At 46.8% G+C, this 25745-nt stretch overlaps 1 protein-coding gene across 1 annotated transcript in view; it reads left to right on the top strand.

The window, feature by feature from the left end:
* The window catches only part of NSMCE2 (NSE2 (MMS21) homolog, SMC5-SMC6 complex SUMO ligase), a 367190-nt gene that overhangs the window by 325601 nt on the left and 15844 nt on the right, over positions 1–25745 (top strand). The window contains exons 4-5 of the mRNA XM_060243225.1: positions 18874–18977; positions 23083–23189. Coding sequence (XP_060099208.1) covers positions 18874–18977; positions 23083–23189 — 211 coding nt within the window. The remainder of the gene's footprint in view (positions 1–18873; positions 18978–23082; positions 23190–25745) is intronic.

Below are 25745 nucleotides of genomic sequence, written 5' to 3'. Positions count from 1 at the left end.
GATTCAGGGATTGGCCTTGCAAGGGCTCTCCTCTTTTCTCCTTGGTCAGGGACAAAGGGTGGCGATCAGGGGACAATCGTCCCAGAAACATCCGCTTAATTGTGGGGTGGTTCAGGGGGCAGTGCTCTCCCCGATGTTGTTCAATATCTATATGCGCCCACTTGCCCAGATAGTCTGGAGATTTGGGCTGGGTTGCCATCAGTACGCTGATGACACCCAGTTCTATCTGCTGATGGATGGCCGGCCTCTTCTCCAGAAAATCTAGTCCTGGCGCTGCAAGCTGTGGCAGGGTGGCTCAGGCTGAGTCGTCTGAAGCTGAATCCGATTAAGACAGAGGTCCTTTGTCTGAGTCGTGGTGGTCTGAGAAGGGAAATCCCTTTACCAGCTTTTGATGGGGCAGCACTGATATTGGCACCTAAAGTCAGAAGCTTGGGGGTGCTACTGGAGCCCACATTGGGAATGGAGGCCCAGATAGCAGCCACTGTGAAATCCGCCTTTTTCCACCTTAGGCGGGCACGACAGTTGGTCCCCTTCCTGGAGCGCAGCAACTTAGCAACTGTGATCCATGCAACAATCACCTCGAGACTAGACTACTGTAATGCCCTCTACATGGGGCTGCCCATGTCTTGGATCCGGAAACTGCAGTTGGTGCAGAATGCAGCAGCCAGGCTGTTATTGGGTCTCTCTATACGGGAGCACATACAGCCAAGGCTGCGGGAACTGCACTGGCTGCCAATAGTATTCCGGATTCACTACAAGGTGCTGGTTATTACCTTTAAAGCCCTATATGGCCGAGGACCTGTCTACCTTAGGGACTGTCTCTCCCCACATGTTCCCCAGAGAGTACTTAGATCTGGATCGCAGAATTTACTGTCAATCCCCGGGCCGAGGGAGGCGAGACTGAAGGCTACCAGAGAAAGGGCCTTCTCAATTGCTGCCCCCCACTGGTGGAACCAACTCCCAGAAGATGTAAGGGCCTTTTGGGACCTTGCTCAGTTCCGCAAGACCTGTAAAACAGTCTATTTCGACTTGCCTTTAGTTAAACTACAGTACAAGTAGATGCCCAACATTGCTGAATGTAATGGTACCAACACTAGCACCAAATTTTTTTAAAATTATTTTAAACTGTTTTAAATTGTTTAATTGGTAATGATTGTTAATTTTAATTGTCTGCTTACTGTTTTATTGTTTGGTGTTTGATTGTTGTTAGCCACCCTGAGCCTGCTTCGGCGGGGAGGGCAGGATATAAATGCGAGGAATACTAACCTTGGTGTTAAGGCAAAGAGAGATGCATAATGATGCAAACCGTGTTCATTTATTTATATGGTGCATGTGTTTTTCCTTCTCCCACTGGTGCCAAGAAATCTTTCCCTGTGCTGGTCTTATGGGGACTGTTATTCCCAGCTTTTTTTTTTTAAAAGCTTCTAGCATGGTTGTGTTGTAAAGTGAACACATATGTATTTTATTTTTCTGTCCAAAGTTAATAAAGACAGGTGTGTAATATTTATTCATGTCTTGTGACGCTCTCAAATATTTGACAGATATTCTATGTGGCTCTTACATTAAGCAAGTTTGGCCACCCCTGCACTAAACTTTTGCCACCCTGTGGTTATCGAGTATTGCATTATCATTGCTTTAAAATAAAATGTGCAGGGACTTCTGCGGAAGAGTTCAGGGGTCACAAGAGCGAAGCTGTCCCCGTGACATTGACCTCTGATTGAACCACCCTGAATCACAGGGCTTTTGAGGGTTTCTTTTGCTTCTGATGCCAGGCTTAGTGCTTTGGGTAGAGCAGCGATAAGTCAACCATTTCTCATCGGCTATCCGTATTGTGTAACTGCCATTCTTCAGAAGGGCGTGTGTTGTCCGTTGCAAAACGAGGGTGTTTTTTCAAAGAAAATTTCTCTCCTTTATCTGCTATTGCTCACTATAGCTGATTCACCAGATGGTGACTCTCTAGGAAAGGCTTCAGTTCTCCACACCTGGATCAAAGAACAAAGGCCCCTCTGTCTTTTTTCACCTTAGACCAAACACTGTGTAATGGACGGTGCAAGCTTGGATGTAGGATCCTTTGTGCAAACAGAGAAAGCAAGCTTTTCTTTCTCTGTGATGGGCAGGCATGCAGATTCCAAATCTGAAGGTGGTGATAGAGATGTGAGCAGTGACTCATGAAAGTTGCTTTTTCTGACTGCTACACACAGACTGACACGGCTACCCATCTTGATCTAGCTCCATATGGATAATGTATGTCTCTGCAGGGCTTTTTTAGTAGAAAAAGCCCAGGAGGAACTCATTTGCGTATTAGGCCACACGCCCTGACATCACTATTGTTTAGTGCAGGGCTTTTTTGCAGGAAAAGCCCAGCATGAACTAATTTGCATATTAGGCCACACCCCCTGACACCAAGCCAGCCAGAACTGCGTTCCTGTGCATTTCTGCTCCAAAAAAAGCCTTGCATCTCTGTGACTTTTCGCCTGAGCTGAAGAAGTGTATTCTCCGTGCACAAAACAATATCCAAATATAATTATAGTGATTTCTACACAATAATATTACATTACAGTGACAGCAATATAAATTTCCAGTGACAAAAATACCATTCTAAGCACGCAGCTTTGCTACTGTCCATAAGATGATACTACATTCACTTGATACAGTCCAATGATGATACCAAAACCCGGTCGGTTCTCGTTTCGAATCTGAATGATCCTTCTTCTGGGACTGTCCTTTTTATTTTTAGGTGCAATAGTCTGGTGGTGCCTTAATTCATTACAATTCACTGTTTTCCCAGGCTTGCTTTAATTAATTTTCCTTTTCAGAACGCCACTGCCATTTTCCGTCTGTCAGCGATTGGTCGCATAAGCAAAGTTGTGCGCTTAGGATGGTATTTTTGTCAATGGAAATGTGTATTGTTGTCACTGTAATGTACTATTGTGTAGAAATCACTATAATTATATTTGGATATCGTTTCGTATGCGGAGAGTACTTTTCTTGTTATTTCCTGGTTGTAAAACCTCCATGGTCCTGGCATTTGTGGACGTAAGCTGATGAAGTGAGCGGTGACTCACAAAAGCGCCTCCCCTGCCACAAATGTTGTTAAGTCTTTCAGGTGCTACTGAACTCTTGCTCTTTTCTGTTGCTACAGACAGGCCAACATGGCTACCCATTAGGGTTGCCAAGTCCAATTCAAGAAATGTCTGGGGACTTTGGGGGTGGAGCCAGGAGACATTAGGGGTGGAGCCAAGATCAAGGCTGTGACAAGCATAATTGAACTCCAAAGGGAGTCCATCACATTTAAAGGGGGTGAACAAACATGTGGACAAAGGAGACCCGATAGATGTTGTTTACCTTGACTTCCAGAAAGCTTTTGATAAAGTTCCTCATCAAAGGCTCCTTAGAAAGCTTGAGAGTCATGGAGTAAAAAGACAGGTCCTCTTGTGGATCAAAAACTGGCTGAGTAATAGGAAGCAGAGAGTGAGTATAAATGGGCAGTCTTCGCAGTGGAGGACGGTAAGCAGTGGGGTGCCGCAGGGCTCGGTACTGGGTCCCATGCTCTTTAACTTGTTCATAAATGATTTAGTGTTGGGAGTGAGCAGTGAAGTGGCCAAGTTTGCGGATGACACTAAATTGTTCAGGGTGGTGAGAACCAGAGAGGATTGTGAGGAACTCCAAAGGGATCTGTTGAGGCTGGGTGAGTGGGCGTCAACGTGGCAGATGCGGTTCAATGTGGCCAAGTGCAAAGTAATGCACATTGGGGCCAAGAATCCCAGCTACAAATACAAGTTGATGGGGTGTGAACTGGCAGAGACTGACCAAGAGAGAGATCTTGGGGTCATGGTAGATAACTCACTGAAAATGTCAAGACAGTGTGCGTTTGCAATAAAAAAGGCCAACGCCATGCTGGGAATTATTAGGAAGGGAATTGAAAACAAATCAGCCAGTATCATAATGCCCCTGTATAAATCGATGGTGCGGTCTCATTTAGAGTACTGTGTGCAGTTCTGGTTGCCGCACCTCAAAAAGGATATTATAGCATTGGAGAAAGTTCAGAAAAGGGCAACTAGAATGATTAAAGGGCTGGAGCACTTTCCCTATGAAGAAAGGTTGAAACGCTTGGGACTCTTTAGCTTGGAGAAACGTCGACTGCGGGGTGACATGATAGAGGTTTACAAGATAATGCATGGGATGGAGAAAGTAGAGAAAGAAGTCCTTTTCTCCCTTTCTCAAAATACAAGAATTCGTGGGCATTCGATGAAATTGCTGAGCAGACAGGTTAAAACGGATAAAAGGAAGTACTTCTTCACCCAAAGGGTGATTAACATGTGGAATTCACTGCCACAGGAGGTGGTGGCGGCCACAAGTATAGCCACCTTCAAGAGGGGTTTAGATAAAAATATGGAGCACAGGTCCATCAGTGGCTATTAGCCACAGTGTGTGTGTATATATAAAATTTTTTGCCACTGTGTGACACAGAGTGTTGGACTGGATGGGCCGTTGGCCTGATCCAACATGGCTTCTCTTATGTTCTTATGGCACACCTTTTCAATTCCTTCCATAGGAAATAATGAAGGATAGGGGCACCTTCTTTTGGGGCTCATAGAATTGGACCCCTTGATCCAATCTTTTTGAAACTTGGGGGGTATTTTGGGGAGAGAAACTAGATGCTATACTGAAAATTTGGTGCCTCTACCCCAAAACGCAGCCCCCCCAGAGCCCCAGATACCCGTGGATCAATTCTCCATGATTTTCTATGGGAATAAATCTCCATAGGGAATAATAGAGTTCCCAGCAGACATTTCCCTTCCCTCCCCTCGCTTTCTGATGACCCTGCATCAGGGGGAGGGCCTCCAAACCGGGGGATCCCCTGCCCCCACCTGGGGATTGGCAACCCTACTACCCATCTTGGAGGCAATGTTTGTTCTTCTTCCCAGTTTACAGGGTAGATTAGAAACAGGCCATGCTGGGATTGTTTCAAAGGCTGCTTTGGGCCACAGCATCCTATAACATACGTACAGTCGTGTGTTGTTGGAAGGAAAAGAATAGACCTGCAGCTGCTACCAAAGAGAATACTTACAGAAGGAAGAAACGCAACTTGAAAGCATGCAGTGTTGCAAGCCAATCAATCCCCTGCTTCAGGGTCATCAGAAAGCCGGGGGAGGGGAGGGAAATGTCTGCCGGGAACTCTGTTATTCCCTATGGAGATTTATTCCCATAGAAAATAATGATCTGTGGGTATCTGGGGCTCTGGGGGGGGCTGTTGTTTGAGGTAGAGGCACCAGATTTTCAGTATAGCATCTAGTGCCTCTCCCCAAAATATCCCCCAAGTTTCAAAATGATTGGACCAGGGGGTCCACTTCTATGAGCCCCAAAAGAAGGTGCCCCTATCCTTCATTATTTCCTATGGAAAGAAGGCATTGAAAAGGTGTGCCGTCCCTTTAAATGTGATGGCCAGAACTCCCTTGGAGTTCAATTATGCTTGTCACAGCCTTGATCTTGGCTCCACCCCTAATGTCTCCTGGCTCCACCCCCAAAGTCCCCAGATATTTCTTAAATTTGACTTGGCAACCCCAGGTTAGAGTCAGGGAGTTTATATAATTTAAAGGTGATAGAGAAAATCATTCCACAACAAGTGTGTGTCTTCCAGGCAACACTACAAGGCCCCGGGGCACATCGCTTAATTTGAACTTAAAACTTGACTGCAGATGTCACACATGGGCTATGCAAAGAAACCGCAGATATTCTCAGGTGCTGTATGACTGTATTTCGAGCGGAACATGCAAATAATCTGTCTTTCTCAGGGTTGGGGATTTCAGGTGCTTGAGTAAGTCACATTCAGGCCTCGAAAGGTCTCCGTGGGTTACACCTGGCTTTTTCTGCCATAGTTTTTTGCCACTCTGACCCACTCTTGTTGGGGTCCATTTTGGTACTGGGAGAATGGCGAGTTGAACAAATTAAAATCAAGACGTGAGAAAGCTATAGGAAGATCTTATGATGCCGGTCCAGAGACCTTTCTCAGGGTGGCTGAAAAGGAACAAACGATAGCGTAAGTCCAGGGTTGCTACATAGAAGCAGGCAGTAGCAAACCACCTCTGAACATCTCTTGCCTTGAAAATCGTATGGGATCTCCACGAATCATATGCAACTTGACAGCAATGTGAACCTCTCACATAAAAGCCTGGGTAGAAAGACATGTTCTGGCCTGTCAGCTGAAGCACAGTAAAGTAGTCCAGCCTCAAGGGGGAGGGTATTCCAAAGGTATGGTGCCACCACTGAGAAAGCTCTGTTCAAGCCCTTGCCTCAGCAGGCAAGGGCACAGAGTTCGGGGCTTGGGGAGACAATCTTGACTGGAGGGCTGAAGGTCCAAAGCCCATAAAAACTTTGGTGGTATTTCCATTATAAGCCTCTGATGCAAGGAACAGAAGGACCCAAATATTAATTGAGAAGCACACTAGGGTCATTTTGTAGAAAAATAGGTGGCAGAGCTCATTATCATAACTCATGCCGCACCCCCTCCAGCCAAAAGCTACCCAATGCAAGAAAGGAGACCCCCGAGCGAGTGAGGCATACTTGGGCTGGCTAGAGATCCAACCAACCCAATCAGGCCTCGCTCATCTGGGGTTATCCTGAGCTGCCCCCTCCCCCAGTCCAAAGGCTAGCAAGCCACCTGCTGCCCAAAATCACATAAGAAGTGGCGAAAGGGTGGTGCAGGCTTCTCCAGGGGTTAATGAGGGCTGCTGAGGGGGGGTGGGGGTGGGCTGGCTGCCCGCTCTCCTAATCCAGGGATTGTTATGCAGCTGCACCTACTGATTCAATGGACAAGGTAGGTGAGGAGTAAGAGGAGGAACCCTCAGAAAGGTTCAGGAGCTGTGCTCCTGTGAGCGCCTGCTGAATCTGAGGCCTGAGCATACTAATATGACTAAAATAGGGCATTAGGCGGTGGCACAGAGTTATAATTTTTTTAAAAAACCAGGTTGAATCCAGTCATCCTTTTCACTCAGTCTTGCCAAGTTCTCCACCATACTAGTCTCCCCCCCTCCCCCCATATGGCTTTTGTTCAGCGTTGCCAGTCTCCAGGTTCCTGTGGGGGTTCCCCTCTTTTGGGGGTCTTTTCCCTGCTGCCAGCTGGGGAAAACCCTGCCCCCAAATGGCAACATTGCTACACAAAACCCCCAACACAATGACATCACCCAGAAATGATGTCATCATGTTGGGGGCGTCACACGGTGATGCTCTGGTTTGAGGGCAAGACTCTATGGTTTGAAGCTGGTTTTACCATAGAACTCTGCCTCAAGCCCAGAGTGTCACCATGCAACATCTCTGACGTGATGATGTCACTTCCGGGTGATGTCATTGCATCGGGATGTCCTTGAATGTCCCCCAAATCCCCCTGTTGGAGCAAACAGGGGACCTGCAACCCTACTTTTGTTCATGCATGTCTTACAATCCCAATCATAGCTTTTTTTTTAGTGAGTAAAGGAGACCTTTCTCCCTAATTACAGTTACAGGGAAACTTGTTGAATCCAATCCATCATTATTTATTATAAAAAAAGAAAAAGAAATTAAGAAATTTGGTGGCATTGAAAGGTTGTAAACAGAAATTCCTCCTAAAAATGGCAAAAGGTGAGAGCCAGTTTGGTGTAGTGGTTAAGTGTGCAGACTCTTATCTGGGAGAACCGGGTTTGATGCCCCACTCCTCCACATACACCTGCTGATGTGACTTTGAGTCAGTCAAAAGTTCTTGCAGAGTTGTTCCTCTCAAGAGCAGTTTCTGTTAGAGCTCTCTCAGTTCCATCTACCTCACAGAGTGTCTGTTGTGGGGAGGGGAAGGGAAAGGAGATTGTAAGCTGCTCTGAGACTCCTTTGGGTAGTGAAGGGTGGGATATAAAACCAATCTCTTCTTTTCTTCTCTTCTACTAGGGAAAAAAAGGAAATACAAAATCACAATCATTATCCATCTTGGACAGGGAAGCTTTTTGAGCTCATGGGCACCTTTGGAATTCTGACAGTGGGTGGTGGGCCCAACCATACAATGGCTGCCCCAGGAGGTGGAGCCAACCACACAGAGGAAGGCCAAGTGTATGGGAGAAGAAGGCATAATTTTAAAAAAACCACTGGGGAAGAGGAGTGAGAGAGAATAAAAGCATTGTGGTGGCAGATGCCACTGGAATATTGTTATTTTAATCTGCCCAGACAATCAGATTTCCAGTGGCCAATCAGAAGCACTGCTTGGATTATTATAGGTGTTACTTTTCCACCTACTTTTGATTCCTCCAGGTTCTTTCTCTTCGGTGTAGGTGGGGTTAAAAGGTTCTCTACAAAATAAGATGTTAGATGAAGGTACATCGACAAGGTTAACATGATACGTGGGCTGGTTCTTACCTTCAGAGCCCTTTGTAGCCTGCGATTCACATGTTTAGGCAGCTGCCTGAGTCCGTGTAGCAATGTCATTTTTCCTAACAATTCTTCCCATCTGTGCCGTCTATGTGGATGATTAGATCTGCCTCCCATCAGTTGTAGGCCATGGGTGGAGGGCTTGTGCAGCACTTTTCCAGAACACAAGAGCAAAACGCCCACGACGCTCATTTTTTTTTGACAACTTTGTAAATCCGTGCTATCCAGTAGGGCCTTGGGAGGATTTTAATGAGCTCTGACTGTTTGCAGGTTGGTGTGTTCTAAACTGCTGGTGTTGTTTGAAATACTCATTTTTTAAAAAAGGATTTTCGGTGTTAATGGTTTGCTGGGTTTTTTCTTTGTGATATTTTCTTCTGTAAGCTACCTTCATTCCCCCACTCCCAGTACCTGGGTAATATTGAGCTGTTGTTGGCTACGTGACCTATTGTGAAATTCCTGGAGATTTTGGGGAGGGAGCCAGGATTTGAGGAGGGGAGAGACTTCGGTGGGGTATAATCAGGGCCGGCTTGCTAATTAAGATACCGAAATGGGCGTTTGAGCTGCTAATTAAGATACCGAAATGGGCGTTTGAGAGAGAACTTGGCTGGAATTTTCAGTTGGCTTATGAGGAAGCTGCAGGAGCAGCGGAACGCAATCAAAGCCGGGGTTTGCGTGAAGGCAAGAATTTTTCCTTCAGAAGCCAACAAGCAATGGAGGGACTCCTGTGTAACTTTATTATTGAGTCTTAGTACTCTATTTGGAAAATTAAGAGACTGTGAGGGGTCCTCCCTGAAATACTGTATTTGAGACTCTTGTTTGGCTTTAATTTCTGATTGTATGAATGTATGCCTACTTTTGTATGCTGTTCGTTATATGACGCAATACTGTATACTTAATTTTGTATAAACTATTCAAGAGTGTGTGTTTTGCACAATAATTTTTATATTTTTGTATCCCATATATTGTGCTGCCATTGTTCTTTTGCACTAGGCAAACTAGGCATTTGCCTAGGGTGCCAGGAAGGGGGCATCAAATTGGGATCTCCCCCCCTCCCCGCACGCAAGACAAATGCCTAGTTTACCCCCCCACACACATATGCCTACCTGTTTAGACACAGCCTGGGCATCCCAGTGTTCTCTTTTAAGAGAGCACTGGACAAGGCTTTGCTCCTCCCTCACTTCCATTTTACCCTCCACTCAGCTGATCGGCGAGGGGGCCTTTAAAGAGGCTGAGAAGCACTAAACTCCATCATCCCTTCTTGGGCATTGAAATGGTGGGAAAGGGAGGGAGGAGACGCCACAGAGGGGGGGCAGGCAGCCAGTCTGCCTGGGGTGCCATGTGCCCTAGTGCCGGCTCTGGGTATAATGCCATAGAGTCCCCCTTCAAAAGCGGCCATTTTCTCTAGAGGAAATGATCTCTTTTATCTGGAGATCAGCTGCATTTCCAGGAGATCTCCAGCCACCACCCCACATCCCACTATTAATGGCCCTGGAATTTTTCCACCAGTCTTCCAATTTGTGTTGATGTAGAAAAGGAGAGGAGGTGTTTGAGGAGGTCCAGTGACAAGACATCAGAACAAAAGATGGAGTTGGTCCGACTGACTGATCAAATGTTGCAATTCAGCTAATAAAGGAGGACATTCTTTGCAATCCCTCACCCTCTTTTTTTGCCATCAAATCGCTGCCAATTTATAGTTTTCAAGGCAAGAGATGAACAGAGAGGTGGTCTGCCATTGCCTGCCTCCGCATTGCAGCCCTGGACTTCCTTGGTGGTCTCCTACCCAAGGACTAACCAGGGCTAGCCTGGGCCATCCAGGTCTGAGCTGATAGCCCCTCAGAGGATACTTGTCTCAGAATTGCCAGTGGCAATTTTGCAACAGATTATTCCTGCATCCTCTGCAGAGGACTCTATATTCTTAATCCCTCCCCCTCCTCCAATTTGTGCAATATGAGTGGCAGTCAATTCCTCAGTAATTAGCAGTCCCATTCATGGAAAGTGCTGCAAAGTCACATGCGACTCTGCAGAGTTTTTCAAGGCAAGAGATGAACAGAGGTGGCTGCCATTGCCTGCTTCTGCATAGCAACCTGGGTGTCATGAGTCAGCAAAAGTGAGGACTCCTCAGGAGAAGAGGAGCCCTGTGTAGCCAGCTCTGAGTCAGTAGAAGCCGACAAGCAGAAAGATGAGCTGCAGGCTTGTCAGGATTCACAGTCAGTCAATATCTAGTGCAGAGCCACTGACAGGCTCCAGCCCAGATTCAACAGGTGAAAATCAGTTGGTCGTTTCCAGCCCTCTAGTAGTAGAAGAACTGCAGATTTATACCCCAGCCTTCTCTCCGAATCAGAGACTCAGAGTGGATTACAATCTCCTATATCTTCTCCCCCCACAACAGACACCCTGTGAGGTGGGTGGGGCTGAGAGGGCTCTCACAGCAGCTGCCCTTTCAAGGACAACTCCTGCAATAGCTATGGCTAACCCAACGTCATTCCAGCAGCTGCCAGTGGAGGAGTGGGGAATCCAACCTGGTTCTCCCAGATAAGAGTCCGCACACTTAACCACTATACCAAACTGGCTCTCCCACACCCTTAGAACACCAGAGTATCACCCACACCGTTCAAACACCACAGAGGAGGCTAAGAACAGAGCTACAGGAGAGACAACAAAGTGCACGCCTCCTGGTCCAATGCTAGCTGCTTGCTGATAGCAACAATGAGTAGTTGCAGAATTATTCACAAGCAGCTGACTGCAAGCATGACCCTTAAGCATATAGCTATAAATACCAGTCAAGAGAAGCTCCTAGGCATGGACGCAATGTATATGATCAATGTTCAACTGCTGACTCTACCTTGCCTGATGTTCTGGAACCCTGACCTTTGGGCTGAATGACTTTGCCTTGCCTGATTTCTGGAACCCTGATCTTTGGATTGAATGACTCTGCCTGGCCTGACTCCTGATACCTGATACTCTGAGCCTGCTAGTCAGTACACCCAGACTTCCTTGGTGTAATTAGGGCCAACTAAGCTTAGCAGCCAAGATCTGATGAGATCAAGGTAAGCTGAACTATCCAGATGAGACCCCTTTCCCTCTTAATAACTGCAAGGACAATAGCTCTTTGTGGAACAATCACAGGAGTCCCAGAGCTGCAGGGACACTATAATCTGTTGGCTTTATTCCTTCTGTGTCCTTCTGAAAACTGAGTGACAGATTCGGAAGATTAATGAAGTTGATGGGCAAAAGATTCAGGTTGGACAGCAGGAGTGACTCATTCTTTGAGTTGTGGAATTCCTTCCCAGCGACGGCAACAAACATAGATGGTTGCAAAAGGGAATTAGACACTTGTGGAGGAGAGGTCCATCAGTGGTTACTAGACACATTGACTAGCAGAGTTCTTTTGTTGTTGCAGGAACACCTTTGCATATTAGGCCACACACCCTGGATGTAGCCAATCCTCCAAGAGCTTATAGGGCTCTTAGTACAGGGCCTACTGCAAGCTCCAAGAGGATTGGCTACATTGGGGTGCGTGGCCTAATATACAAGCAATCCTGCTACAAAAAAAGCCCCGGTGACTAGGGGAACGAATGAGACTCACTCGTTCAGATTCCTAGATATGCGAGCATGCACCCAGTGAAATGGGGTCTAGTCCAACAAAGCTTACATGCTAATAAAAATGTGTCAGGCAGAGGTGATGCTAGCTGGAGAAGACTGAAATTTTGAAGGTCATTTTGTCCATGTTGGATGGGGCTAAACAATTCTATCTAATCCAGTTCAGAGCTTGAGGGTTATGTTGGACCCAGCTCTGTTATTGGAAAAGACAGCAAATTCAGTTGTGGAAAATACCATCTTCCATCTTCAGTTGATGTGTAAGAAGGCTAAGTGTTACGTGCATAGTATACCTGCATTGCAAGCCTTACAGCGGTTACCTGTTAGCTCCCTGACTCATGAACGTGTTTGTTATCACCTGTAAAGACATTCCTGGCCTGGGACCCACATATCTGCAGCACCGACTTTCCCAATATGTGTCCCCTTTTCTTGGCTTGTTTGTGTAATATTCCATCTCACAGGCAAGTGGAGACCATCTCTTTCTAGGGATGATCTCACAGGCAAGTGGAGACCATCTCTTTCTAGGGATGATCCCTGCTGGGTGGAATGACCACCCAGACAATATCAGAACGCCCGCTTTTTAGAAGAGTGTGTAAGGTGGAGTTGGTGAAGTAGACATTCTGGTGGGAAACTATTGCTGCAGATGGCTTGAGTGGTGTCTGCTGTTTTTAAGTAATTGCTTTTGTTTTGATTATTTTAATTCAGTTTTGCAAATCAATCTTGAAGTTGGTAACGCAGTTACCGTGGTATCAGTTACATGTGCCTCACAAAAAAGGAAAAGCCCGGACTATTTTAAGTCTCCCCTACTTGGAGGTGACTTTCTTTGTAGCAACAAAGCCTAAGGAGCTTTTTCAATATGTCAAAGCATACCTATGCTAATATAGGGGAGGAGTTCAGTGTAAGCAGTTATTAGAAATTTGCACAGGGCATCTTGACCCCAATTGAAGTGTATTGTGGAAGCCATTTTGATCTAGCTAGTTTAACTAAGGCTACATTCATGTGGTGGTGCTGCTGCAGCAAATGCAAAGATGTTTGCAGCTGCAGGGAAGTGTCCACATGCTATTTTCTCATGCACTCCCAACCTTTCTCCACGTTATGGGGGTGGGGTGGGGTTGGTATAGCATTTGCCCTACCTGGATGACAAAATGCTTTGCCATTTTTCTGTTTGCTAGGGTCCTTTCACTTTTGCCTCCCTGCTTCTCCAGCGCCTATCTCTTTGCAACAGAGAACAAATTCCTTCTCACTGGTCTGAGGGGTTACTAAGGGAAATGAAGGTCGCTCTTCAGGATTAGGTGCTCCTGTGAAAGGGGGCTGGGAAAGACTTGGGGGGAGGGATTGCTGCTTCCCACTTTCCTTAAAATTGTTTGGTCCAGATCTATATAAGGAGGGGGAAAGCCCACCAAGCCAGTTTTTGCAAAGTCCGGTCCTGCCTCTATATAGCTGCCATGAGTCCATAAACACACAAATCACTGTTTGTGATCTTTGCACTGCTGGGGTCTTGGCACCAGATAGCCCAGGCTAGCCTGATCTCATCAGATCTTGGAAGCTAAGCAGGGTCAGCCCTGGTGACCACCAAGGAAGTCCAGGAAACCACCAAGGAAGTCCAGGATTGCCATGCAGAGGCAGGTTGTGACAAACATCTCTGGCCTTGAAAACCCTACATGGTCACTATAAGCCAGCTGCACCACCTGTACAGCATTAATGATGATGATGATGATGATATTGGATTTGTATCCCGCCCTCCAATCCGAAGAGTCTCAGAGCGGCTCACAATCTCCTTTACCTTCCTCCCCCACAACAGACACCCTGTGAGGTAGATGAAGATATTGGATTTGTATCCCGCCCTCCACTCCGAAGAGTCTCAGAGCGGCTCACAATCTCCTTTACCTTCCTCCCCCACAACAGACACCCTGTGAGGTAGATGAAGATATTGGATTTGTATCCCGCCCTCCACTCCGAAGAGTCTCAGAGCGGCTCACAATCTCCTTTACCTTCCTCCCCCACAACAGACACCCTGTGAGGTAGATGAAGATATTGGATTTGTATCCCGCCCTCCACTCCAAAGAGTCTCAGAGCGGCTCACAATCTCCTTTACCTTCCTCCCCCACAACAGACACCCTGTGAGGTAGATGAAGATATTGGATTTGTATCCCGCCCTCCACTCCGAAGAGTCTCAGAGCGGCTCACAATCTCCTTTACCTTCCTCCCCCACAACAGACACCCTGTGAGGTAGATGAAGATATTGGATTTGTATCCCGCCCTCCACTCCGAAGAGTCTCAGAGCGGCTCACAATCTCCTTTACCTTCCTCCCCCACAACAGACACCCTGTGAGGTAGATGAAGATATTGGATTTGTATCCCGCCCTCCACTCCGAAGAGTCTAAGAGCGGCTCACAATCTCCTTTACCTTCCTCCCCCACAACAGACACCCTGTGAGGTAGATGAAGATATTGGATTTGTATCCCGCCCTCCACTCCAAAGAGTCTCAGAGCGGCTCACAATCTCCTTTACCTTCCTCCCCCACAACAGACACCCTGTGAGGTAGATGAAGATATTGGATTTGTATCCCGCCCTCCACTCCGAAGAGTCTCAGAGCGGCTCACAATCTCCTTTATCTTCCTCCCCCGCAACAGACACCCTGTGAGGTGGGTGGGGCTGAGAGGGCTCTCACAGAAGCTGCCCTCCTCAAATCCTGGCTCCAATCTCCTCGTCTACCCAGTGCAATGAGGGACCAGTACCCGGGTAAATGTAGTGCTCATAGCACACATCCAACTGTACATGCATTGAGTGCAATATGAGAATTAAACACATATTTAAAAAATAAAGTGTGTGTGTGTGTATATCCCCCTCATTCATATCCATCAATTCGTAGAATTTTTCCATCTATCCATCCATAGAATTAATTGGAATCTTGCAGGTACTACTGTGAGCAGAAGGACTGGAATACTTTGTTCAGAGACACTGTCCTTTACATTAAGCCTAGGGTTGCCAACCTCCAAGAGGGGCCTGGAGATCTCTCAAAATTACAACTGATCTCCAGATGGCAGGGATCAGTTCCCCTGGGGAACATGGCTGCTTTGGAGGGTGCACTCTATGGTATATCCCCGCTGAGGTCCCTCCCCTGCCCAAACCCCAGTCCTCCCCAGACCTCCAGGGATTGCCGAACCCAAAGTTGGCAGCCCTGATTAACCCAGACAAAACACCGCAAGGATATGTGATCCTCATACCTTTTCCCTGACCGAAATGCCTCCCCAGGATCTATTCCTTGCAGGCTGCTCCCCTCAGCAGAGCAATTAGCAGCTCCCAGGGGAAGGGGGGTGGGAACAAAGTCAGAAAAGGGGAAATCAAACCCCCCCTCCCCAGTGCCCCAGCCCTGGCCCCCATCAGCAGCTTCAATGGATTAAAATCTTAAACAATCTTCCTTTTTTCTTTTTTTTTAACCAATTAGAAAAATACTTGGATGGATCACCTGGACTCCTGACTAATTTGGCCTTTGAGCATTACTTCACTAATCTGGCCCTTGAGCGTTGCTTCACACGGTTGAGGACTGGGGCTGTAAAGGGATCCCTGTGCTGAGACTGGGTCCCCCTGAGTCTCACAGAACACGGCGTTGCTTAACAAGACTGACAGCCCCGTGCTGTTTGTCCCGTGCTTGGCAAAAGCAGGCTCATTTGCTGGAACCGAATAGAACTGTACAAATCTCCCATTCATATGCATTAATCTTCTCTCACGTGGCCTCCGTAATCCTGCTTATCTTCCTGGCACTGACTATACATACCCATCGCTTAGAACATCTGCTTTGGACATAGTCACTAACTTGGGAGTTCTGTGTTCTCCTTGAGTAATTATTGCAACATGAATTATAAGAAGGTGAAACGATCTCTCTCAGTCTCTCTCTCTCTCTCTCCCCTTCCCCTCCCTCCCTTTCTCCTCTGCTGAAGAAAAGCCCTGTTCACAAGCTACCATGAACACACATAAAATCCATATACAATGTACACTTTATTTTTTAAAATGTGTTAAGTAATTCTCATGTTGCACTCAATGCATGTACAGCTGGATGTGTACCATAAGCACTATGTTTACCCAGTTACTGGTCCCTCATTGTACTGGATTTATACCCCGCCCTTCACTTGGTGCAGATCTCTAGTGGCTTGAGAACCACGTGGTCGAGCGGGTTGTGTGCACGTGGGTCCTGGCATGGGTGCATACACATTGGGCAGTGAAGAAGCGACTGGATTTATACCCTGCCCTTCACTTGGAGTCTCAGAGCAGCTTACAGGCTCCTTTGCCTTCTCCTCCCCACAACAGACACCCTGTGGGATAGGTGGGTTTGAGAGAGCTCTGACAGGATCTGCTCTTGAGAGAACAGCTCTGACAGAGTTATGACTGACCTGAGGTCACTCCTGCAGTTGCGTGTGGAGGAGTGGGGAATCAAACCCAGTTCTCCCAGATAACAGTCCACACCCTTAACCACTACACCAAACTGGGTAGCACTGTGTGTGAGAAAGATCTTGGGGTACAGGTGGATCATAAGTTAAATATGAGCACTCGGTGTGATGCAGTGACAAAAAAAGGCTAACGCAATCTTAACATCCCAGTCGCAAGAGGTCATAGTCCAGCTTTACAATGCATTGGTCAGACCACACCTTGAGTGTCGTGTGCAGTTCTGGAGGCCTCACTTCAAAAAGGATGTAGACAGAATGGAGCCGGTGCAGAGGAGAGCGACGAGGAGGATCAGGGCCCTGGAGACCAAGCCCTAGGAGAAGAGGCTGAGGGAGTTGGGAATGTTCGGTCTGAAGAAGAGGAGGTGGAGGGGGGACATGATTGCTCTCTTGAAGTATTTGAAGGGCTGTCATTTAGACGAGGGCAACGAGCTGTTCCTGTTGGCGGCAGAGGAGAGGACTCGCAATAAAGGGTTTAAATGAAGGGCGGGAAGGTACCGGCTGGATTTTAGGAAGGACTTTTTTCAGTTCGAGTCGTTCAACAGTGGAATCAGCTACCCCCATGACATACTTTAACTTAGATTCGCTATAGAGAAGGTGAGATTTCAAAAGGCATTTCAGTTCTTCATTTCCCCAAGTTTTAGGCTAAAAGGGAACTACCTACAGAGTTTTGCTTTTATTCAAAACCTTCCCATAATAACTCGGAAACCTGTCCGTCTGTTTATGACACAATTTGCATTTTTCTCTCTGTGTTCTTGGCTAACAAGCTGCCAAGCTTTGTAATGACAGCAATGGATCCTAATCCACCCCTGGGCATTTTTACCTACCTTTTAATATATGCATTTCCACCTGCCCTTACTGCTTAAGAAAGCATTGACAGGGACATGGTTACAGGTCCAGTCGCTCGCATGGCTGAGGGAAGGGTACCCACACATGGACACACACAGTCAGGTGCAGATCCCTAGTGGCTGGAGAACCACGTGGTCAGGCGGGTCGTGCGCGTATGGGTCCTGACACGGGTGCAGACACATAACCCACCCACCCACCCCCGACTGAATTGTAGCCCCACCACTGAAAAAGGATGATAGTGTCAGTTCAGGAAAGGGATTCCTCCTCCCCTCCTGCTCCTTTCTTCCACAAATCAAGACTGTTATCATGTCTCTGCAAATTAGACATCCGCTAAGTATCAGAATTCATTCAACTACAATACAAATAACTTCCCAGTTTTTCTTCATTTCTACTATATATCAATATTCCAGAAAATATATAGAACTCATAATTGTAACCAGGGCTTTTTTTTTTTTGGTAGCAGGAGCTCCTTTGCATAATAGGCCACACACTCCTGAGGTAGCCAATCTTCCAAGTTTACAGGCCCTGTAATTACAGCCCTGTAAGCTCTTGGAGAATTGGCTACAACAGAGGGGTGTGGCCTAATATGCAAAGGAGTTCCTGCTGCAAAAAAGCCTGATTGAAACGGTATACTTTAGTACAAATACTTCAGTACGTCACATCTTCAGTGTCCCCCCCAATAATTTCCATTCATAATACAAGATTGCTACTTGCTACTAAGTCCATACATTTCCAATGAAGGGGCACAAAAAAAGTTCATTCAGCCTTCAAAAGATGCCCATCCCACATATTCCAAAATGTTTCAAGTGTCCTCATTTTTCAGGCTGTTAAATGGACCTGTAGCTGTTGTAGCTGTTTCCTTCAGTTGTATAGGCAAAAGGTTAATCACTAGGCTGACCGCTTCCTTTGACATGGGTAATATTGTTTTCTCTGGTCCTGATTCCCTAAAGCGTAGCTTCTCCCCCAAATTCTGTACTATTTTTCTTGAAAGCACCAGTCCAAATTAAAGTCAACTAATATTCATGTCTACGGCATTAGAGGCTGGAGAGCTGCAAGCACACAGTCTCTGGGGTCAAGGCAGCTATGCCAACTAACCAATTTTTTTATTTGTTTGTTTGTTTTAGTCCATTTATATTCCGCCCTTTCCCAGGAATGGGCTAAGGGCGGATAACAACATAATAAAATAACAATTTAAAACATGCATTTAAAATCAGAATATAAAACAGTACAATGAGCTGTAAACAGCGACTCAGTTGGGCACATTTTACAATATATTGAAGGTATACAACAGTAGTTGAAAATAAAAGATGGTATCGCAGCAGAGATGATATCGCAACAAAGAGGCCAGCCGATGGGATAGGATTCCCGCTGCCTCAACCAAAGGTCTGGCGTAATAGCTCTGTTTTACAGGTCCTACAGAAGGGTGAGGGCCCAGGTCTCTGTAGGGAGCTGATTCCACCAGGCCGGGAAAGGTTTCATTTCTAATTTTGCTAGAATTAACAGCAAGTACCAGTGATGGTTACTTTAAGGACACCAGCTGTGCTTCTTCTTAATTTCTCTTCTTTTTCTTCTCCTCCATCTCTTCCCATTACCACAGTCGGTGTTCAGCAGGATGCAGGAGAAGGTGAAGCCCTCGAACAAGTTGATGAAGATCTAGCTGTGACACAAAGTCAGATGAATTTCATATGCCCCATCACACAGGTAAGCGATGAGAAAAAGTCAAGTTAAAGGTAGTCTCTCCCCCCCCCCCCCCCGCCCCACATGCAAGCACCTAGTTGTTACTGACCCATGGGATGACATCACATCATGATGTTTTCTTGGCAGAGTTTTTATGGGGTGATTTGCCATTGCCTTCCTCAGTCATCTACACTTTCCCCCCAGCAAGCTGGGTACTCATTTTACTGACCTCGGAAGGATGGAAGGCTGAGTCAACCTTGGGCCGGCTACCTGAACCAGCTTCTGCTGATGCTGGAGCCAAAATCATAGAGTTGAAAGGGACCTCCAGGGTCATCTAGTCCAACCCCCTGCACAATGCAGGAAACTCACAAACACCTCCCCTTAAATTCACAGGATCTTCATTGCTGTCAGATGGCCATCTAGCCTTTGTTTAAAAACCTCCAAGGAAGGAGAGCCCATCACTCCTGTGTGTCCTTTGTGTCCAAAACTGTACTTTTGGTAGCTCAGACTGTTTTCCCAGCACCTTCCCAGATATTGCCAGGAAGTGATGGTGAGATATTAATTTGATTGGCGATGCTGCAGATATTGCTTGGAAAGCGATGTTAAGCGGAAGGGTTCCTCTCTGTCAACTGTTGTCTGGACGCCTGCAGTGAAAACCTGGGTCAGTTACCTCTAAGGTTGTTTCCACTTGGAGGTTTTGCTTGGCGCTTCCCCTCTCCCCTCCAACCCCCCCCCCCCCATGACATTATTATTTTAGCTTCCACACAACAATGCCATGTAGTCATTCTCCTTCTTGGTTTTCCTTGCCTCCCTGTGTTTTTCCCATTTCTGCTTTGGTATAATGCCAGGCTAGTCTGTTCTCACCAGATCTCAGAAGCTTAGCAGGGTCAGCTTTGGTCAGTATTTGGATGGGAGACCGCCAAGGAATAACAGGGTTGCTGTGCAGAGGCCACCAGTGAACATCTCTTGTCTTGAAAACTCTGTGTTGTTGTTGTTGTCCAGTCGCACAGTCAAGTCCAACTCTTTGTGACCCCATGGACCAAGTCATGCCAGGCCCTCCTGTCTTCCACCATCCTCCGAAGTCTACTCAAATTAGTGTTAGTTACATCAGTAATGCTGTCCAGCCATCTCATCTTCTGCCGTCCCCTTCTTCTTTTACCTTCTGTTTTCCCCAGCATCAGGGTCTTCTTCAGTGAGTGCTCCCTTCTCATTGGGTGGCCAAAGTATTTGAGCTTCAGTTTCAACATCTGACCTTCCAGGGAACAATCAGGGTTGATTTCCCTTAAGACTGACTGATTTGATCTTCTTGCAGTCCAAAGAAGACATACTGTGAGAGTATAGCTGCACTCGGCCAACTCTCACAGCCATACATTACTACTGGAAATACCTTCCTCTATTGCTTTGCATTGTTCCTTCAGGACTCTCTGGGAAAGGAAAGGTCCCCTGTGCAAGCACCAGTTGTTTCCGACACTGGGGTGACGTTGCTTTCACAATGTTTTCACGGCAGACTTTTTACGGGGTGGTTTGCCATTGCCGTCCCCAGTGGTCTACACTTCCCCCCCAGCAAGCTGGGTACTCATTTTACCGACCTCGGAAGGATGGAAGGCTGAGTCAACTTGGAGCCGGCTACCTGAAAACCCAGCTTCCACCGGGAATCGAACTCAAGTCCTGAGCAGAGCTTAGGACTGCAGTACTGCAGCTTTAACAGGTCACCATAAATCAACTGTGTCTTGATGGGAGGGGGAATGATGTTTCTGGGAGTCCACATTCTAGGCAGGTTTGGTTACAGATTTTCCAGCCTCTCCACCCATATCTCATGCCATTTTCTCTCCGCTCCCACCCACCCACGGGCACTTTGCCAGTTTTTCTTTCTTTTTTATTGGTAGTAGGCATAATCACTGTTAACATCGCCAATTAAATTAAATTATGCAGAATATTTCTACCCATCTTATCTCCTCAGCCTCGATGCGATAGCAATTTACCTACAGGTGAGCCACGTGTTCTTCCTCATCGGTTGATGTGATAGGGAACAGCAAGGCCATCTTAAACCTGCAGTGTGGAGGGGGAAAACTCTGCTCCCTCTGCATGGATGGACATACCCAGACCTAATCTGAACTAGGCAGGGGCTGCTAGGAGATGACTGCAATGGCTTCTGCTTGCTGCTAAAGTGGAGGACAGGAGTGAATAAATGAGGCTTTTAAAATTCACTGCACACTTCCTCATGGCCTTTTCTTACATGCCCAGGGAAATGCTAACCACCACTTGGGGGTCTGGAAGCAATTTTTCTCCAGGCTAGTTTGCCCAGGGGTCCTGAGGTTTTCTTGCCATCTTCTGGACATGGAACAAGGGTCACTGGGTGGATTGTGGGTGGGGAGGTATATGTGAATTTCCTGCATTGTGCAGGGGTTGGACTAAATGACCCTCGAAGTATCCTTCCAGCTCTATGATTCTTATGGGACAGGGCCTTAACCTGAAAGCTTGAAGACCAAAAAAGGAGAACAGGAAATACCTGAAGAGAATCTTTCCTCTACCCCCTTTGGAGTCAACCCTTTTAATATTGGTGGTGGGTAGTGCCAGCAAGGGATCATCTCAACACAAGAGATGAGCAGATATGGGTTGCCATTGCCTGCCTCTGCATAGCAACCCTGGCCTTTCTTTGTGCTCTCCCATTCAACTACTAACCAGGGCTGTCCAGTTTAGCTTCTAAGAGCTCGTGAGACTGGGCTACCCTGAGCTACCAAGCGATTTCCTTGGATGATTCTGAGTTCTTGCATTATAGCTGAAGGCAAAAATGTGTTCTTCGTTTACTCTCTCCCTCCCAGTCCCAATTTTATAAGGCTCTGTTAGTCCTCTGCCTGCCCAATCATCCCAAACCTTGCAGCCTTTCTTCATGTGGAAGGTATTCTTTTCTCTGTGTCCGGGTACTATGAGATCTTGTTCTGAGATGGAATGGTAAATTTGCCAATGGTCAGGGCTTTTTTGTAGCAGGAACTCCATTGCATATTAAAAAGGTAAAGGTAGTCCCCTGTGCAAGCACCGGCCGTTTTCGACTCTGGGGTGACGTTGCTTTCACAGTGTTTTCACAGCGGACTTTTTACGGGGTGGTTTGCCGTTGCCTTCCCCAGTCATTTACACTTTCCCCCTCAGCAAGCTGGGTACTCATTTTACCGACCTCGGAAGAATGGAAGGCTGAGTCAATCTGGAGCCGGCTACCTGAACCAGCTTCCGCTGGGATCAAACTCAGGTCGTGAGCAGAGGGCTCCGAATGCAGTGCTGCAGCTTTGCCGCTCTGTGCCACGGGGCTCTTTGCATATTAGGTCACTGTTAAATAGTGGGTTCTATGCATGAGGAGACTTAGTTGCAGTTGATCACAGCTATTTATTAGTGATTACAGCGTTGTAATAGGCAGACTAAGACTGCTATATTAGGCCAATGGAGCCAACTGTTCTCTCTCTCTCTCTCTCTCTCTCTCTCTCGGCTTGGCTTCGCGAACGAAGATACAGACCAAAATTCCCATGCTAGAACATCATTGGGCCATTTGAACCAGCAGGGGGCTGGTGAGTGGTCTGGGGAAGCAGAGATTTGGATCCTGCTTCCCATTGTTCCCAATCCCCAAGCTCTCTCCTAAAGGCTCCAACGAGCCGGACAGGAACTACCCACGCACATAAAACATAAAGTCCACATATACAACAGCCATACACCCCTGACATAGCCAATCCCCCAAGAGCTTACAGGGATCTTCTTACAGGGCCTACTGTAAGCTCTTGGCGCATTGGCTACATCGGGAGTGTGTGGCCTAATATGTGAAGGAGTTCCTGCTACAAAAAACAGCCCTGTTAATGCCGGCACATCATTAGTTATTTAAAGGCATTATGATATGCATTGAAGATGGCCCGTATGGCTCCTTCCAACACTGATTCTACTGGCTTTGTGTGTGTGTGTGTTTGTGTAATGGCCATTCAATCCTATGATAAGGAGGCTGAAATCAGGTTAGCCTGAGCCTTATAGGTGAGGGCCCTGTTAATAAAACCAACCTGATCATTTTTATAGGACAGAAGGGTGCTAGGCGTACAGAACTGATCTGAGGGCTTATTAAAGACCTTGATTACAATTTGCTCAATTATTGCAGGTGGAAATGAAGAAACCAGTCAGGAATAAAAACTGCGGTCACATCTATGAGGAGGAGGCCATCCTGGGAATTATTACCCACAAGGAGAACCAAAGGAAGAAAGCCCCGTAAGTAAATGTGAACTTTGGTGGCTAGGGAATCCTGCTTAGGTGGGGAAATGTAAAATGAAGCCATGTGGTTGTTATGGAACACAGAGATGTTCATGGGGGAAGATCACTCTGCCCAACAACTTCGAAATCTTTATATCTGTCACCAGGGCTTTTTTCGTAGGAGGAGCTCCTTTGCACATTAGGCCACATACCCCTGATGGAGCCAATCCTCTAAGATCTTGCAGGGCTCTTAGAACAGGGCCTACTGTAGCTCTTGGAGGATTGGCTACATCAGGAGCATGTGGCCTAATATGCAAAGGAGCTCCTGCTACGAAAAAAGCCCTGTCTGCCATGAAATCATAGGCTTATGGCAAGCAAAGCACACAGGGGAGTTTTCCCCTGGAATGGCCATGACAGTTATTGGCAGGCAGGTCTGAGGAGGGGGCAGGGGATGAAACTGACCCCCTTCCCTCAGTGGAGTGGGCTTGCAGGAAAGGAATGAGGGGTGATTTCAGTTCTTCCATTCCCCTCCACCACACTTCCCAGCTTTTATGGCTGTTCCATTTTGGCTGAGCCAGTTAAGTGTGCGGACTCTTATCTGGGAGAACCAGGTTTGATTCCCCACTCCTCCACTTGCAGCTGCTGGAATAGTCTTGGGTCAGCCATAGCTCTTGCAGAGGTTGTCCTTGAAAGGGCAGCTGCTGTGAGAGCCCTCTCAGCCCCACCCACAGGGTGTCTGTTGTGCGGAGAGAAGATATGAGAGATCGTAAGCCTCTCTGATTCAGAGAGAAGGGCGGGGTATAAATCTGCAGTCTTCTTCTTCCTCCACACAGTTCCGTGAACCCTGCGGATGATCTTTCCAGCTGGGCTGCAAGGGTAGAAAGGAATTGTGGGGAAATGAAGCATTCCATGCATGGAGTGAAAGGGTATTGGCCAATATATGGTGTAGTGGTACTGGACACAATGAGACGGTTGTGTTACTGGGCAGAGGACAAGCCAGGTTTGTTGAGCGCTTTTTGTGTGGAGACCAGGAGCTTTCTCGACAGTCATTTCCCATCCCTACACCTCCAAGGCAGTATTAACAACTGAACTGTTTTCTACTCCAAAATGGTACTGATGATAAGATTAGAACAAGGTTATGACTTCTGCCATAGATGTTTGTTGACCTGGGTCCCTGTTGAAAGACATAACAAGACGTTTGGCAGTTGGGAGAGGTATCTGTTTTGCCACGAGTTTTTTTTTTTCTTGGTGATAGTACAGAGCACAGACTCACAGTGTGTTTGACAGCCATCTCTACGCTTGAAGTGTGAACTGCCATGAACCATTGCAAAGGGGATTCAATCGATTCATGGACGATAAGTCAATCTATGGCTTATGGCCATGGTAACTGAGGGGAACCTTCACATTCAGAGGCACTAAACCTCTGAATCTCAGAGCCAGGAGGCAACATCAGGAGAAGGCCTCAGCCTTTACGCCCTGTTGTCAGTCCTCCAGAGGAACTGGCTGGGCACTGTGTGAGACAGGATCCTAGACTAGATGGACCACTGGTCTGATCCAGCAGGACTCTTCTTACGTTCTTGTTGCATGCAGAAGGCCATAAGTTCGGTTCCCAGCATCTCCAGTTAAAAGGATTTCAGGCAACTGAATTGGGTAACACCTGCAACTTTGGGAAGCCACCGCCAGTTAGAGTACTAAGCAAGATGGACTAGTGGTCAGATTCAATATGGGACATCTGTTCAACATGTAAAAACATATACCCCTCCCCCCAAAAAACAAAGGCCCCTAAAAAGAAATCCTGTCATTTTCTTCAGAGATAACAACCTCTCTGATAAATAGACCAATGAGTCATGAGGGAACAGAGTGGGGCGGGAGATGTCTTTCAATGAAAGTTAAAGTCGCTTTCCGGATTATCTTTCCAAACGAAAATCCCAAAAAGCCAAGGAAAGCCAGCCAAGCCTGCATAAGATGCTTTCATGAAGATGACTGCTGTACATTCTTGGAATCGCTTGTGGTTTCCGCGTGGTGCTTTTGGCAAGAGAGCTACAAGCGTAACCTGAAGTTTGCCTGATGATGAACGCCCAGCTAGGGGGTTAAATAATAAAAAATAAAGAAAAGGGAAACTGTTATGTAAGACAACACTCAGGAAATGCTCCAGGGAGGCCTGAATATTGACATGAACACAACAGAGAAGATCTACTGCAGCAGTAGTTGCTATCTTCACACTGTATTTTTGTCCCTGTGTAACTGTATAATAAGTAGGATATTCTCTTAAATGTTACAGTTTAGCAGGGCATTTTATGTAGAAAAAGCCCAGCAGGAACTCATTTGCATATTAGGTCACACCCCCTGACATCACCATTATTTACACTGGGCTTTTTTGAACAAAAACCCAGCAGGAACTCATTTGCATATTAGGCCACACACCGTGGCACCAAGCCAGCCGGAACTGCATTCTTGCTCAAAAAAAGCCCTGCTTCGTATCCATTAACCAAATCCCTGAGAGTTTATATCACTTACACATGCTTATGTACACTACACGTGTGCTTAACCCGCCCACAGAGCATAAAACTGTCT

Source organism: Heteronotia binoei, chromosome 7 (assembly GCF_032191835.1).
Source record: "Heteronotia binoei isolate CCM8104 ecotype False Entrance Well chromosome 7, APGP_CSIRO_Hbin_v1, whole genome shotgun sequence".
NCBI lineage: Eukaryota > Metazoa > Chordata > Lepidosauria > Squamata > Gekkonidae > Heteronotia > Heteronotia binoei.
The sequence above is the reverse complement of the archived record's forward strand: the minus strand, read 5'-3'. Positions and strand labels throughout refer to the sequence as shown.